Source organism: Phacochoerus africanus, chromosome 3, assembly GCF_016906955.1.
Source record: "Phacochoerus africanus isolate WHEZ1 chromosome 3, ROS_Pafr_v1, whole genome shotgun sequence".
Lineage (NCBI taxonomy): Eukaryota > Metazoa > Chordata > Mammalia > Artiodactyla > Suidae > Phacochoerus > Phacochoerus africanus.
In genome coordinates this window covers 142200868-142215333 of record NC_062546.1, presented here as the reverse complement: position 1 = coordinate 142215333, position 14466 = coordinate 142200868, and the positions used below count along the sequence as shown (strand labels likewise).

At 45.1% G+C, this 14466-nt stretch overlaps 1 protein-coding gene across 1 annotated transcript in view; it reads right to left on the bottom strand.

Annotated features, from left to right (window-relative positions):
* Positions 1 to 14466, bottom strand: part of MYO3B (myosin IIIB) — a 415159-nt gene that overhangs the window by 118587 nt on the left and 282106 nt on the right. Inside the window, exons 31-32 of the mRNA XM_047770247.1 lie at positions 6074 to 6199; positions 515 to 617 (exon numbers count right to left, since the gene is read on the bottom strand). Coding sequence (XP_047626203.1) covers positions 515 to 617; positions 6074 to 6199 — 229 coding nt within the window. The remainder of the gene's footprint in view (positions 1 to 514; positions 618 to 6073; positions 6200 to 14466) is intronic.

The following is a 14466-nucleotide window of genomic DNA, read 5'->3' as shown; positions in this document are numbered from 1 at the left end:
CCTTTTTGCATTAGCTGAAACCGACAGGTTTTTTTTTTTTAACCTAGGGACTATTGCCATTTTAGGCTAGCCAAATTAATTCTTGTGGAGGGCTGTCCTCTGCATTGTAGGACATGTAGCAGCTTCCCTGGCCTCTACCCACTCTGCCCACTTTGTCCTTAGCAAAACCCTCTCCCCCTGCAAAAGTTGTGACAACCAAAAATGTCCCCAGGGGCAGAGGGGAGGAAGGCAAAATTGCCCCAACTGAAAACCACTGCCTTAACCTAATGGAGACAAGTACAGGTTTCACCATGAGGGGGACTTGCAAAGGAGGCTTGTGTTCAGGATGCCCTGTAGAACAAAGACTTCTGCCCACAGAGTAGTGACCTCTGACATGGGAAAATCTGATGGGCAATACTTTTTGGCTCCCCTTTCTCTAATTCATCGAAACAACACAGTGTAAGAGATATTCTGTTTCACCGTCCAGTGGAATGAAGCCCATGAGTTTAAGACAGATCTTCTGGAGAAGACTCACTGATCTTTCTCAGCGATAGCAGGGGAGTTGCTTGAAGTCTCTGCATGGCCACTGCTGCCGTCGGCTCGTGGACCACTTTTATGACCGACAGAGCTCCTCAGGACTGAGAGAAAAAAAAAAGGGTACTTAGACCTAAGGAAACATTGAGAAGCAGGCAGGGTTTGAATTCAGTGCCCCTGTTCCCTCCGCAGCACCTCTCTCCCTGGCTTCATGCTGCTCCCTGACTTTCTGTAGCCTTTGTCTAGGACGCATCATCAAACTGGCCTGGTCTGTGATGGCAGGTCTTCTTGGTGCTTGATGTCAGCCAACGAACTGGCTAAAATAACTCATCTTATAGGAAAAGAAGCTACCTCTCTCTGGCCATAGATATAAAAAGTGGACAGAGGCTGGAGGCAGAGGGCAAGAGCAGCGGCTGAAATGGCACCATGCTCGATGGAGTTAGACACCAGCTCCAGACCCCGCTGGGCAGCGCTGCCTGCAAATGAGGAGAGCAGGGCAAGACACAGTCACAATGTGGAGACAATAACTAGTCATCCCAGGAGGAACTCATTAAAAAAAAATTATTTTTTTCATGTATTTTATGCCTGGACCCTGGCCCTTTCCAGGGCCAGGGATTGAATCCAAGCCACAGCTATGGCAATACCAGATCCTTTAACCCACTGCGCGGAGCTGGGGATCAAACCTGCACCTCTGCAGTGACTGCAGTTGGATTCTGAACCCACTGTGCCACGACGAGAACTCCGAGGAACTCATTCCTCCATTGTGATTGAGGACAGTTTACTGATAAGCTTCTCAGGAATGGGGGGTGACAAATACAAGTCCTCCTTCCTGTGACTGTAGGAGCCACAACTAACCATGCCCGTTCCTACTGCTCCTACTGAACTTCCGCTGGGCTTCAAGTTCTTTGCTAACACAACGCTTCCCTTCAGGGGTTCTCAAAGTGTGGAACTCACATCATCAAAGCTTATTCACAAGAAGCATCAATATCTCCTAGAAGCTTGTTGTAAATGAAATTCCTACCACCACGGCCCCCACCTAAGTAGATCTGAAAGCCCAGGGGTGGAGCTGGCAATCTGTGTTTTTTGTTTAGTTTTTTGTTTTTGGTTTTTTTTTGCTTTTTAGGGATGCATCTGCGACACATGGAGGTTCTCAGGCTAGGGATGAATCGGAGCTGTAGCCGCTGGCTTACACCACAGCCACAGCAATGAGGGATCCAAGCCGCGTCTGCCACCTACACCACGGCTCATGGCAATGACGGATCCTTAACCTACCGAGCGAGGCCAGGGATCAAACCCGCAACCTCATGGTCACTAGTTGGATTCGTCTCTGCTGCACCACAGTGGGAACTCCTGGCAATCTGTGTTTTGGACACAGAAAATCAGGATCCACGCCGAAGTATGGGAGACATGGCTCCAGATCAACAATTCTTAATCCTGGCTGTACATCAGAATCGCCTTGGAAGATTTTTTTTTTTTTTTTAACTCAATGAAGTATATTTTTAGATGTACAGCCATCATCACAACCTAATTTTAGAACATACATCTGAGCCCAGGCCCCAGAGATTCTGAGCTAGGGTGGGGTTGGCATCATTTTTTAAAAGCTCTCTAAATATTTTAAGATGTGGCCAGGGCTGAGAACCCTAGTTCCATGTAGTCACTCCCAATCCATCAGGGAAGGAAAGAGACTCTACACCTGTATGTTTCATCTAGAAACATTCAAACCAAAACATAACCAGTGACAATAATCTAAAAATTCGCCAATTGTGACGTTTTGTGAAAGATGCATAAAATGAAAAAGGTAGTTGCTATAACGATGGAACATATGACAGAGTGCAGAAAAATATGGAAAGCTATTGTTTTTGTCTTGTCTATTCTGGGAAGAGTATGCTCTGATTCTATATTATTGGTTTGGTTCCTTAGATCTATTAATCTCTTGTGTAGAACAAATGTAATTCCTTGAGCTCTCAGTGGTGGACAGGACCATCTGCTGTTGTTGTTGCTATAAACACCAAAAGGCGGCTAAAGAGAAAAATTTTCATGGAACATTATTGCATTTTTATTACACACACACACACATATACACACACATCATGACCAAAGAGTGAAACAACAATATTAAAAGAAGCGGGGAGTGGGGGGTGGGCAAGTGGGAATCAAGAGAAATCATCACAGCCTTTTAGAATTTCATGAACTGACTCCCTTCCCTGCCTTCTCTTGATTGCTGGACACCCCTGGTTAGAGGACTAGGCAGCTTTCCCCTCCTGGAGATGCTAAAACATTGTTTGCCCAAGCTCAATTGTAATACCATGTTAAGCAACATTAAAAGCAAGAACTGACATGAAAAGGAAAAAGAGAAGTATCTGTTTCCTTATTAAGAAGGAAAATCAACATTTTAAATTTGTTCCCTGGCCCAATTCAGCAGCACCAAGAGCTCCCACTTGCTGATCAAAGCCCAGTCAGTCTTGCCCAAGTGGGAAGCTGAGGCTGCTGTTGTCTGCACCTCTTTTGAGATCTTCAGTAGAAAAAGGGGCAATAGCAGTTTAATAGCCATTTGGAGAAGCAGCAGCACGAACAAAGCTAGGAGAGACCCCCGAGCCCCTTTCGGTTGGGGGATCTCCTTAGGAAGGCGCTGGTCCACCACTAGGAAGCGAGGAGGCAGCCGCACCTTCACCTGGAGTGCTCCCAGTTACTCTGCCTGGGTGTCCCATAAAAACCCACAGAATTTCTGCTCATGTAACTAAAGGGAAAACTCATCCCATGTTTCTTATTCACTGGCACTTCAGATATCAAACTATTGATTTTTGAGAGTTACTTGGAGGATAAAAACCAAATAGAAACTTAGAGAATATTCTTTTATAGCTTAGAGGAAGTCAGCTCCTCCATCCACCAGCGTTGCCAGAGGAAGAGGGATAAGGATTTGGGTCAGAGTAAACGAGAGAAACTTAAATAAGGAAGGAAGGAATCAGTATGTTGTACATCAGAAACGAATAAAATGGCAATGATGCCTCAATTTAAAAAGTTGTTGTTGTTGTTTTTGTCTTTTTGCCTTTTCTGGGGCCGCTCCCGCAGCATATGGAGATTCCCAGGCTAGGGGTCGAATCGGAGCTGCAGCCACCGGCCTACACCAGAGCCACAGCAACGCAGGATCCGAGCCGCATCTGTGACCTACACCACAGCTCACGGCAACGCCGGATCCTTAACCCACTGAGCAAGGCCAGGGATCGAACCCGAAACCTCATGGTTCCTAGTCGGATTCGTTAACTACTGCACCACGACGGAACTCCTAAAAAGTTTTTTTAATAAATAAAAAATGAGGAGTTTCTGTCGTGGCTCAGCGGTAACGAACCTGACTAGCATCTGTGAGGACACAGGTTCGATCCCTGGCCTCGCTCAGTGGGTTAAGGATCTGGTGTTGCCGTGAGCTGTGGTGTAGGTCGCAGATGCGGCTCGGATCCTGCGTTGCTGTGGCTGTGGTGTAGGCTGGTCCACTGCAGCTCTGATTAGATCCCTAACCTGGGAACCTCTCATATGCTGCAGGTGTGGCCCTAAGAAGACGAAAGGTGAGGGTGGGGAGAGAGACAGTGAAGGAGATTATCAAACCATTGAGTTCAAAGCAAAATCTGAAATTGTCAAATACTGTAAAATATGTCTGGTGTCCGTTGGAGTCACCTGGCCTCTCTCTGGCAATTAATTGCTAAACAGGGAGACTTGGAGAAATGGAAATACGGCGAAAAACAGAAGAGTAAAATAGGGTGACCCATTCTAAGGGAATAAATCAGGTTAAGGGAATTAGACCAGTGTTGTGGCTGAGAAAACTAAATGATGAGCTTCAACAGCAGGAACGTCCATGAAATACCAGATCTGAAGCACGTGACAACAGAGGTGTCTCCAGACATGGGTCTCTTGTCTTCAGGGAAGCATCCCTAAGTGTTCTGGTTAAATGAAATAAAGAAATATTGGAGGGACTTCTCTGGAGGAGCTGAAGCCTAACACAGGCAGCCTGAGCTCTAGAGCCATTCATATTTCCCAGGAAAACAGAGCCAGTTCTTGACTGGACCATTCTGAAATAAGATGAAGAAACATTGGACTATTGGGAGAAAAAAAAGAGAACACAGCAGGTGCTGCAAACTCAAATGCCTTTGGGGCCACTCAGGTAACACAAAGGTGTGCAGTGCCAGGCGGATGGTGAGGAGTGGTAGGGCTTGTGGTGAGCCAGAGAATGTACACTCCATCTAAAATCAATGCTTTTTTGGAGTTCCCATCATGGCACAGTGGAAACAAATCCGACTAGGAACCATGAGGTTGTGGGTTCGATCCCTGGCCTCGCTCAGTGGGTTAAGGGTCTGGGGGTGTTATGAACTGTGGTGCAGGTCGTAGATATGGCTCAGATCCCAAGTTGCTGTGGCTGTGGTGTAGGGCAGCAGCTGTAGCTCTGATTTGACCCCTAGCCTGGGAACCTCCATATGCCTCGGGTGTGGCCCTAAAAAGCAAAATAAATAAATAAATAATAAATAAAAAATGCTTTTTTAAAAAAACACTGTTTCTGGCCAAACAAAACATTTCTGCAAGCTGATTACAACAGGAAGACCTCCCATTTCTAATTTCTACCAGGGAGAAAGGGTCTGGGCCATAGATAGGTAATAGCTAGACATCCTTCTTTTGAAAATGAAAAGTGTCTCACTGTTTCCACCTCCAAGTGTCCTAAGTTCATGAAACCCTGCTCCTCCTTGGACTTTTCTCTTTCTTCCCCTGCTCCCTAACTTCCCTGCCGCCAGGGATGTATTTTCTTGAAACCTAGGGTGGAGAGCAGAGTCCAAAGAAGCTGGAAGCACCCAGAGCCTCACTGCTAGGCCTGGTGCATAAACTAACTACAAACTACCATAACACCTAGGGCAGCTTTAACCTTAGCATTAAAGGTCATATTTCAAAAGTCGTATCTTCTTCAAGAGGAAGTCCAGGGAACTTCAAACTGAAAAAAAAAAAAAAAGAAAGAAAAGAAAAAAAAAAGAGGATTCTAATATTTTGTAAATGTTTGAAAAACCACTGATTTAATTAGTCCAATTCCCTCATTTTACAGTGATGCTAATTAGTGGAGGGCTTAGACCAGATACCCAAGTTTTAATTTCTTGCCTGCAGTGCTCCTTCTGCCCATGAGTATTTTCAATGTGTACTCATTAGGGTCATAGAAAGATCTTTCCAAAAAGCTAAACTCTCATAAGGACTTAAGGTGGATCAGATAGAAACATGTCAGCATCCGGCCCAAGAGGATGGGTTGAAGGGAGGCAGTCAGTGAGCAGAGCTACAACTAGACCAGTTTCCCCAGTGAACAGGTAAGTGGGTGGAATGAGCAGTGGCAGAGGTTGCTCTTCTCTCTGCCTACTCTCTCTCCTTCTGTGAAATCACGGTGACGGTCCCCTGCAAGGCTGCCTCTGAATCTAATCAGCTCTCACTTGCAGGAAAAAAAAAAAAGAGGGCCAGACAGAGGACCCATATCAGGTGATCATTTCCAGCTCTGGAATCTTCTCTGAGGGTCCACAAATACAAGACACCCAACCCAAACCTCTAATGACCTCAACTTTGTGGTCGCCAGGCTCACTGCAGTCTGGAACCTGGGCAGTTCCCCTGGTGTCTGCTGCGACAGTGGGGTACGGATCACCGCTCTGGTCAGAAGGGCGCCCCATGGGATGAAACAAAGCCGGATGTTCTCGAGGCTCTGCTCCTACATCTAGATGAGGGACCAAAGTGTGCAAGCCCACGTGGCTGAGGAAACCGACATCTCGCTTACGGTTTGAGGCTCTTAGGTGAGGAGTCTCATCCATGGATCTGGTGCTTATTTATTTATTTATTTTTTAGAATATTCTTTAATTTTTTTTAGAATATTCTTTAAATTTTGTACTATATCTATAGTTGTGCAACCATCATCAAAACCTAATTTTAGAACATTTCCATCCCAAACCCCCAGTCCACCCCTCCCTCCCTGCCACCTGTCCCCTTTGGTAACTATAAATTTTTCAAAGTCCGTGTGGCTATTTTTGTTCTGCAAATAAGTTCATTTGTATCCTTTTTTTTTTTTTTTAAGATTCCATATGTAAGTGATAGCATATGATTTGGTGCTTATTTTATAGATGTGATACGGTGTGGTTGTGATTAAGAGAACAATGATAAGAAACAGGAGAATTAACAACTATGCTGCTGGGAACTATGTCTAGTCACTTATGATGGAGCATGATAATGTGAGAAAAAAGAATGTATACATGTATGTGTAACTGGGTCACCATGCTGTACAGTAGAAAAAAAATGTATTGGGGAAATAATTGATTACAATGAAAACTACTTGATAAGAAAAAAAATTTAATTAAAAAAATAACTGTGCTGGTTGGACTCCCCACGAGCTTGGTAACATTGGGTAGTTTGGGTAACCTCTCTGTCTCATTGACTGCATTAGTGAAATAGGGGGCCAGGTGACACATGGAGGTTGTGGGGGCACTAGGCCGGGGCTCCTGGTTTGACAACTGGGTGGCTTTCCCACTGCCTTGCAGTGGTACCACCAGAGAAGTAAAAAGAGGGATGAGGCCTCCTTCCCTGTGCCCCTCGGGGAGGCTCTCTCTTCTTTTTGTCATGCAGTCCCGTTCACTGACCTTTGTGGGTCAACAATTACGCTGTCATGGAAAAGACAGGCCCCACACCATTCTTAGTTGAGGAACATCGCACTGCAGCTTTTCATCATCCTGCCAGCTTACTCTGTGTAGATAAACACCTAAATGCTCCTCTGCCAAAACAGCTGAGGGCTTGGGTGGGCAAGGGCTGAAGGGATGTTCCTGGCTGTCACGCCTCTTCCTCCAGGCTCCAGGACCCTCAAGGTCATGATGGTTTTGACCATGTTCCAACATCTCGGACGCCCTCAAGTATCTGGAGAGGCCAGCTTCTCTCCAACTGGATCCCTTGGCTTTAGAAGAAACCACCCTCCACTCCACAGAGGAGACCATCTTCAGGCACTGCCCTGAGGCATCAATCCTAACTCTGTCCCACACCCCACCCCACCCCCCAGCCTGTGATCTAGACCCTGTTCTCTCTGGTCCTGCATCTCCTCCTGACTCTGGCTGTTTCTGATTTTGCAGGTAGTACTTCTAGATATGCCACAGTAGAATATTTGCGATCTCTGACCCTCCTTTTTCATTTCCTCAGATGTGGTTTTTTTTCACCCTGTCCCTCTCCCTCCTTTTGGATGGCTCTCCTGACTCAAGCCCTTCCACACCCAGCCCGGTGGCTCTACAGTAAACATTCCCGTGGTAAGCACTGCCGGCTGCCTCGGATCACACTTAAGGAGGCACAGTTCCTGTCCTCGTGGAGCTTGCATTCTAACACAAGGTGAGAGTAAAAAGAGCTGTCTACCCGGAATCTCAGAAGGTGACCTTACCTGGAAATAGGGTCTATGCAGACATAAATAAATAGTTTAAAATGAGGTCTTGGAGTGCCCGTCATGGCTCAGTGGTTAATGTACCTGACTAGCACCTATGAGGGCGAGGGTTTGATCCCTAGCTTCGCTCAGTGGGTTAAGGATCTGGCATTGCCCTAAGCTGTGGTGTAGATTGCAGATGCAGCTCGGATCCTGAGTTGCTCTGGCTGTGGTATAGGCCCGCAGCTACAGCTCCGATTGGACACCTAGCGTGGGAACCTCCATATGCCATGGTTACAACCTTAAAAAGACCAAAAAAAAAAAAAAAAAGAGGTCCTACTGGGATACAGTGGGTCTTAAATCCATGATTAGTATCCTTGTAAGAAAGCTGTGTGAAGACAGAGACACGGGGACAATGTCTGTGACAACAGAAGCTGAGAGTGAAGAGATGGGTCTACAAACCCAGGGATGCCAAGGATTGTTGGACCTACCAGGAGCTGAGAGAGAGGAACGGAAAGAATTCTCCCTCAGAGCTTCTGGTGGAAACCAACCTTGCTGACGCCTTGATTCAGGACTTCTAGCCTCCTGAACTGGGACAATAAATTTCTGTGTTTGTTTGTTTTGTTTTGGCTATACTCATGGCATATGAAAATTCTGGGCCAGAGTCACTCGTGCCATACCAGTGACCTGAGCCGCTGCAGTGACAACACCGATCCTTTAAGCCGCTGCACCTCAAGAGACCTCCTAAATTTTCTATTGTTTTAAGTTACAGAGTTTGTGTAATTTGTAGCCCTAGGAAACTAATACGAGGAGTGGAGCTGACATATATTAAAGGTTTAAATAGAAGGAAGGAGAGAAAAAGATCATGTATGTGCATTCTGCTTGAATCAGGTGGCAGGATGTGAATGGGGGAGGAAGGAAGAAAAACTAGGAATAGTAGGGAAGTGGCCATTATTTGCATTTAATAAACACAAATGTATGAATTAGGAGTTTCTACTGTGGCTCAGTGGGTTAAGGATCTGAAGTTGCCACAGTTGTGGCACGGGTCGTAGCTGAGGCTGGGATTCCATCCCTGGCTTGGGAATTTCCACATGCTGCAGGTGTAGCCAAAATAAACTAAATAAATAATAAAGAATGAAATGTTTAAAAAGTATGAATTATTTTGTTCCATGTATTGTTCTAAGCCCTTTACAAACATTAACTCATTTAATCCTCACTGGAGCTCCAAAAGGTAAAGACCACTATTATTTCCATCTTACAGCTGAGGAAATTGAGGCACAGGGAGGTTACATGACTTTCCCAAGAAAGTCACACATGCTGATGAATGGCAGAGTCAACACGCAAACCCAAGCAGTTTTGCCCTAAAGTCTGAATTCCCAAATATTACAAGGTGCAGCCCCATTTATTTAAACATTTAGAAATCACTAACCTCCACTCTCATTTTTTTTTTTCCCTTTGCAAATGGAAATAAAAATTCATACTTTATTTCATCCACATGCCTGGGCCTTTAAGGGTCTCACAGATCAGCTGCCACAGGGTGTTTGCTGACCCACCCAGAGGACAGACCAGGCATTGTTTCCAGCAGGGACACTGTCTGGATTGATTTCCTGGTTGGTGATCTAGGCTGGGTAAGCTTTCCTGCCCTCATAATAGACCTGGCAAAGGATGCCCACTGTAGCTGGCAGAGGAGGTGCATACAGATGAGGCTCAGAAGCCCCACCTTCCCCTCCTAACCACTGCTGGCCAACTGCAGCAGTGTGGGGCCGGTGGGGTTTCTGGCTGGAGTGACAGCTGGTCAGCAGCCATCTTATCAGAATTTCAAGAGGCCAACTTGTGGGAGGTCCAACAGGCAAATGCCACCAAAAGCGGCACAGAGTGGAATTCTTTTCTTAAAGAATAGAATCTCATTGACACGTTTTTCCCCTACGGCTCCCTCAGAAACCCTGGTCCCCATGTCCACTCCACAAAAGAAATCTGATCATTTTTAGCCTCAGTGCATTTTCCACTTTGATTCTCCACTGCTTAATTCTAGGCATTATCACAGTCACACTCTGACAGAGTTCAAAGAAAGGCCTGCCTGGTACCTGCTCTCTCTGACTTCGAAGCAAAGCGGGGAGGCTTCCCTCACCTTTACCCTGGAGGTCAGTTTCTTGCCTGTCCTGGAGCTCCAGGGGGAGCCCCCCCTTCCCTTCAAGCGTCTAGGACTGTTACTCCCAGCAGCCTTGGATTGGATTTCCTTCTTATAAAATATGCCCTGCCTGCTTCCCCAAAAGACTGGGGGGAACTTCATACATCGTTTGCTTCTTGGGGCTGTGTTAGTGGGCCCTGGTTTAGAACTCCTTTCAAACCTGCGATAGGTGTGTTGGTCCTGGTTGCATCTGAGACTGTCCCAGACTTATGTCAAGCAGTGAAACTGCTGGACAAACTACTGATACATGTAACAACACCAATGAATCTCAAAAGCATTATATTAAGTGAAAGAAGTCAGACTCAAACATCCACATACCATATGACTCCATTTAAACGACATTTTGGACAACGCAAAATGACAGGGACAGAAAAAGCACTAGTGGGCACCAGAAGCTGGGGGTGGGGAAGGGATGAACAACAGAAGAGGCACGAAAGAACTCTTTGGAAATGTACTTTTTCTTGATTGTGACGGGGGTTACCTGACAGTATGTGTTCATCTAATTTTATCAAACTGCTTGTGTTTTACTGTTTGTAAAACACAAATAAAATAAATAAAATCTGACTTTTCGAAAGTTACCAGAACTTAAAAAAATAATAAAAGGAGAAGGCCTTCTCCTCAAACTGGATTGTTCCTGGACAGCAGGATGCAATGGCTTCTAACCCGCTAGGAGGAGAGTCTGGAAGGGAGAGCCGTGCTGTTGACAAGGGACCCTTCACAACCGTTTGCATCACTGACCATAGCTGGATTTGACACTAAGCACTTGGCTCAAAGTCTATGAAATTAGCAGGCTCTGGTTGCTTGTACATCTCACCCGTCACAACTTTATTGACGAGAATGGCTACCAGCTGTCACCTCTGCCTCCGCCTCTGTGCTTGGTGATTCAGACTTCGTGGCCACAGCAAATCAAGCCGTGATCCTGCTATGGCTCTTCGTGTTGGGGTTTGAACTCCTGGCCAAATGGCTGTCGCTCAGCTGTTATGCTGCCAATCACCCGTCACTGTGGGTTAAATATGATAGGTTCACTGACATCTTCCAACTCTTTAGACATCTGAAAGGCGACTTGTTTTCCACACCAGAGGGCAACAAATCTGGGAGATATTTAGCTCCTGAATTTTAGAATTTCTGACTTCTGGAAGGGGGTGAGGAGGGGACTTGCTGTTTTACAGAACAAGTTGCAGAAAGACCGCAAGGCCATGAGTGGGAAAAATGATGACAGCAGCTCACAACCTAAGTTTTAAAACAATTTTGAGGTCACTGAAAAATTTATCCCCACAAAGGAATCAAGCTCTCAGCATGATGGAGCACAGCCCTTTACAAAAACAAAAACAAAAACCTACCTGAAATCTTTCATATGCTCTTGTCGTATTTTAATTTTCCCCTGACAGATAAGCAAGACATAAGATTTGGAAAATTCTCTCTCTTATAAAGGTTTTATTGTAACTGCATTTGCATTTGACAGGTACTATTTTTTCCTTCAAAAGTGAGAAAAAGAGTTTTATCTTTTTGAAGTTATAACATTATTATTCTCATCATAGAAGAGTATTTCACAGACTGATGTTCCCCGCTCAGCTATTTTCATACTAAGGGGCTACAGAGAGGACATGAACGCTTACCGAATACCTGCCACACGCTGGTACCATGCAGGATGCTTTGCATATGTTATCTGCTATCATCTTCACGACAGTCCTGAGAATCAGACCTTAACAGTTCTGTTTTATAGCTAAGGAAACTAAGGCTCAAAAGCTAAGTCGTTTCCCCCAAACCGTAAGACAAATGGTGGGGTAGCCAGGATTCGAAGTCAGTAGTTGTGACTCCTAAGTATACATGATAAGGCTGATACATACAATTCTCCCCAGAGTTTTGACTGGTACCCTGGGTCCATGGGCCATATCCAAGATGGAAACCAATGGCAGAGTGTGGTCCACTAGAAAAAGCACCGGGTGAGGACTCAGAAGCTAGCTCTGGGACCACTGGTTAAACTCCCGTAACACCCAAGGGGAGACATCTGATTTATACTCTCTGTGCTTCTGTTTCATTTGCTCAGGGGGAAAACAAAATCTGCCTTTCTATGCACAGGAGTCTTTTGAGGAAAAAAAAAAAAAGCCTAATAATTCTTACCTCAGCACAGTTAATTCCCCCCCCCCAAATGTTTCTTTATTATTATGTGAATAAAGCCCAATATCTAATAAGGGTTATAAAATGTGATATCACATTTTAAGATTCTGTGTGGGAAAAAAAAATGAAAGACATAAAGGCAAGTCAAGTGTACCGTGGACACCAAGGCTGATCAGTTATTATTGATCACAGTAACGCTGCCTTACTCAGCATTGGAGATAGTAAAGATTCCATTTGGGGCACTGCCTTTTTGTAGCCAGATTCTGAAGCTCTTCGTGAGGTGCATGACAGAGAAATGGATGCCCAACTGAAGGGCTTCTCTCTCTGGGCTTCCTCTGAAATTTAATCTCGAGTCTTAGGGTGCTGACTGCTGCCCCAAAGTTTCATCTTAAGCATTTCCCTGTCATGTCAGTACAATAGCAGGCACAAACGGACCTCAAGCCCACTGTGGTTTTGCAGCTTCTTTGTGCAAAGTGAAGGGCACTCTATTCTAGGTGAATAGTACTCTGCCCTCTGGGTGTTTATTTCTAACATGGGCAATAATTTGATTCTATACTGAAGGACATTTCTTTGCATTATAAGTTATTTCATGGCAAGAATTCCACTGTTTGTGCCCAAGGTTTAGCAGAGCCCATTTCTTGACAGAAACCTTGATGAGGCCTTCTCTCTGCTATAAACCCTGTCCTCGAGGCCATGCTTCCAGGGCTTTCCTGTATATCCTAACCCTGCTCACAGACAAGACACATTTTCCCAAAGTAAATGGCCATGCTTGTCCACCCCAACATCGTGTCAGAAATCAGGCACAGATCTTTATCTACAGAGAGGGAGAGACACACAGAAAGAGTGCAAGCGGATGTAGCAGAACCCTTGCGTGAGCCTGATGGGCACTCTGCCTTCAGATAATCTGAGCTTTAGAAGAGAGGGGAGCTGGCATGAGTTCTCAGTTCAGCTTGAGCTCAGATGCTCTGGTGAATTCTCTCCCCTAGCTGCTGCTTTACTCCTGTGTGGAAATGGCCTAAAACACCAGGAGAGGAAAGGCAGCTGGCTCCTGCCGAGAAGAGGGTGGCTGGAACCTGTCCCCTGTCATACCTTGAAGAATAACACTTCTGCATGAAATGGCTAGGAATCTTTCTAAGCGGCAGAAACAGAGTGAGTGAAGAAACAGTGGACTAAAGGTAGGATGACAAACAGAGATGAGGGAAGGGGTGACAGAGGGGCGGCTCATTTCCCTTCTGCTCAAAGCGTACATTTTCCCTCAATAGTACATTCACTTGACTTTCCTTGCCTGTTTGGCTTGTGGTCCAACAATCTGCTTCTGCACAACTTTGTCAGCATGAAATATATCTACCATGATCATTTTAAGATGCATGGGTCATTTCAGTGTATATCCTCAGCTGTATTTTGTAATGATTTATAATGATTTTGACTCTTTGTTATTGCATTGGCATATTACAGAACTCCCTTCCACTGAGTCTTAACATACTATGGCATACCTGACGTATACGAACAGAATCCATTTGAGGGAGGGTGTTTTTTGGCCCTCTGTATGGAAGACAGAAACTCAGAAGCCAGAATTAAATCCCATTGTTCACCATGGTAGTCACTACAGCATAAAGCAGGTACTTAACAAACAGTAGTTGAACAAGTGAATGAAAGAAATTTCCAAATTTAAAAAAACACATGTCCTGCCTAGAGATATTCCTGAAAATCTAGTTCCAGGAAATTACTGCAGCCATCTACTCATTGCCAACCTACCAACGATGCTAAAGAAACAAGCCTTCTAAAGTTAGAAAAGACTAGGAGAGGAGTTACCATCATGACTCAGTGGAAAGGAATCTGACTACTATCCATGAAGACGAGGGAATGATCCCTGGCCTTGCTCAGGGGGTTAAGCATTGCTGTGAGCTGTAGTGTAGGTTGTAGAAGTGGCTCGGATCCAGCGTTGCTTTGCTGTGGTATAGGCCAGCGGCTACAGCTTTAATTTGACCCCTAGCCTGGAAACATCCAAATGCCGCAGGTGCAGCACTAAAAAAGACCCAATAAATAATAAACAAATAAAAAGACTAGGAGGAGGCCTCACCCAGAGATAGCTTTAAAAGTTCAGGATATTTTCAAGACATGGAAACAACCCAAATGTCCATCAACAGATGACGGGATTAGGAAGATGTGGTATATATACACAATGGAATACTACTTGGCCATAAAAAGAACGAAATAATGCCATTTGTAGCAACATGGATGGAACTAGAGA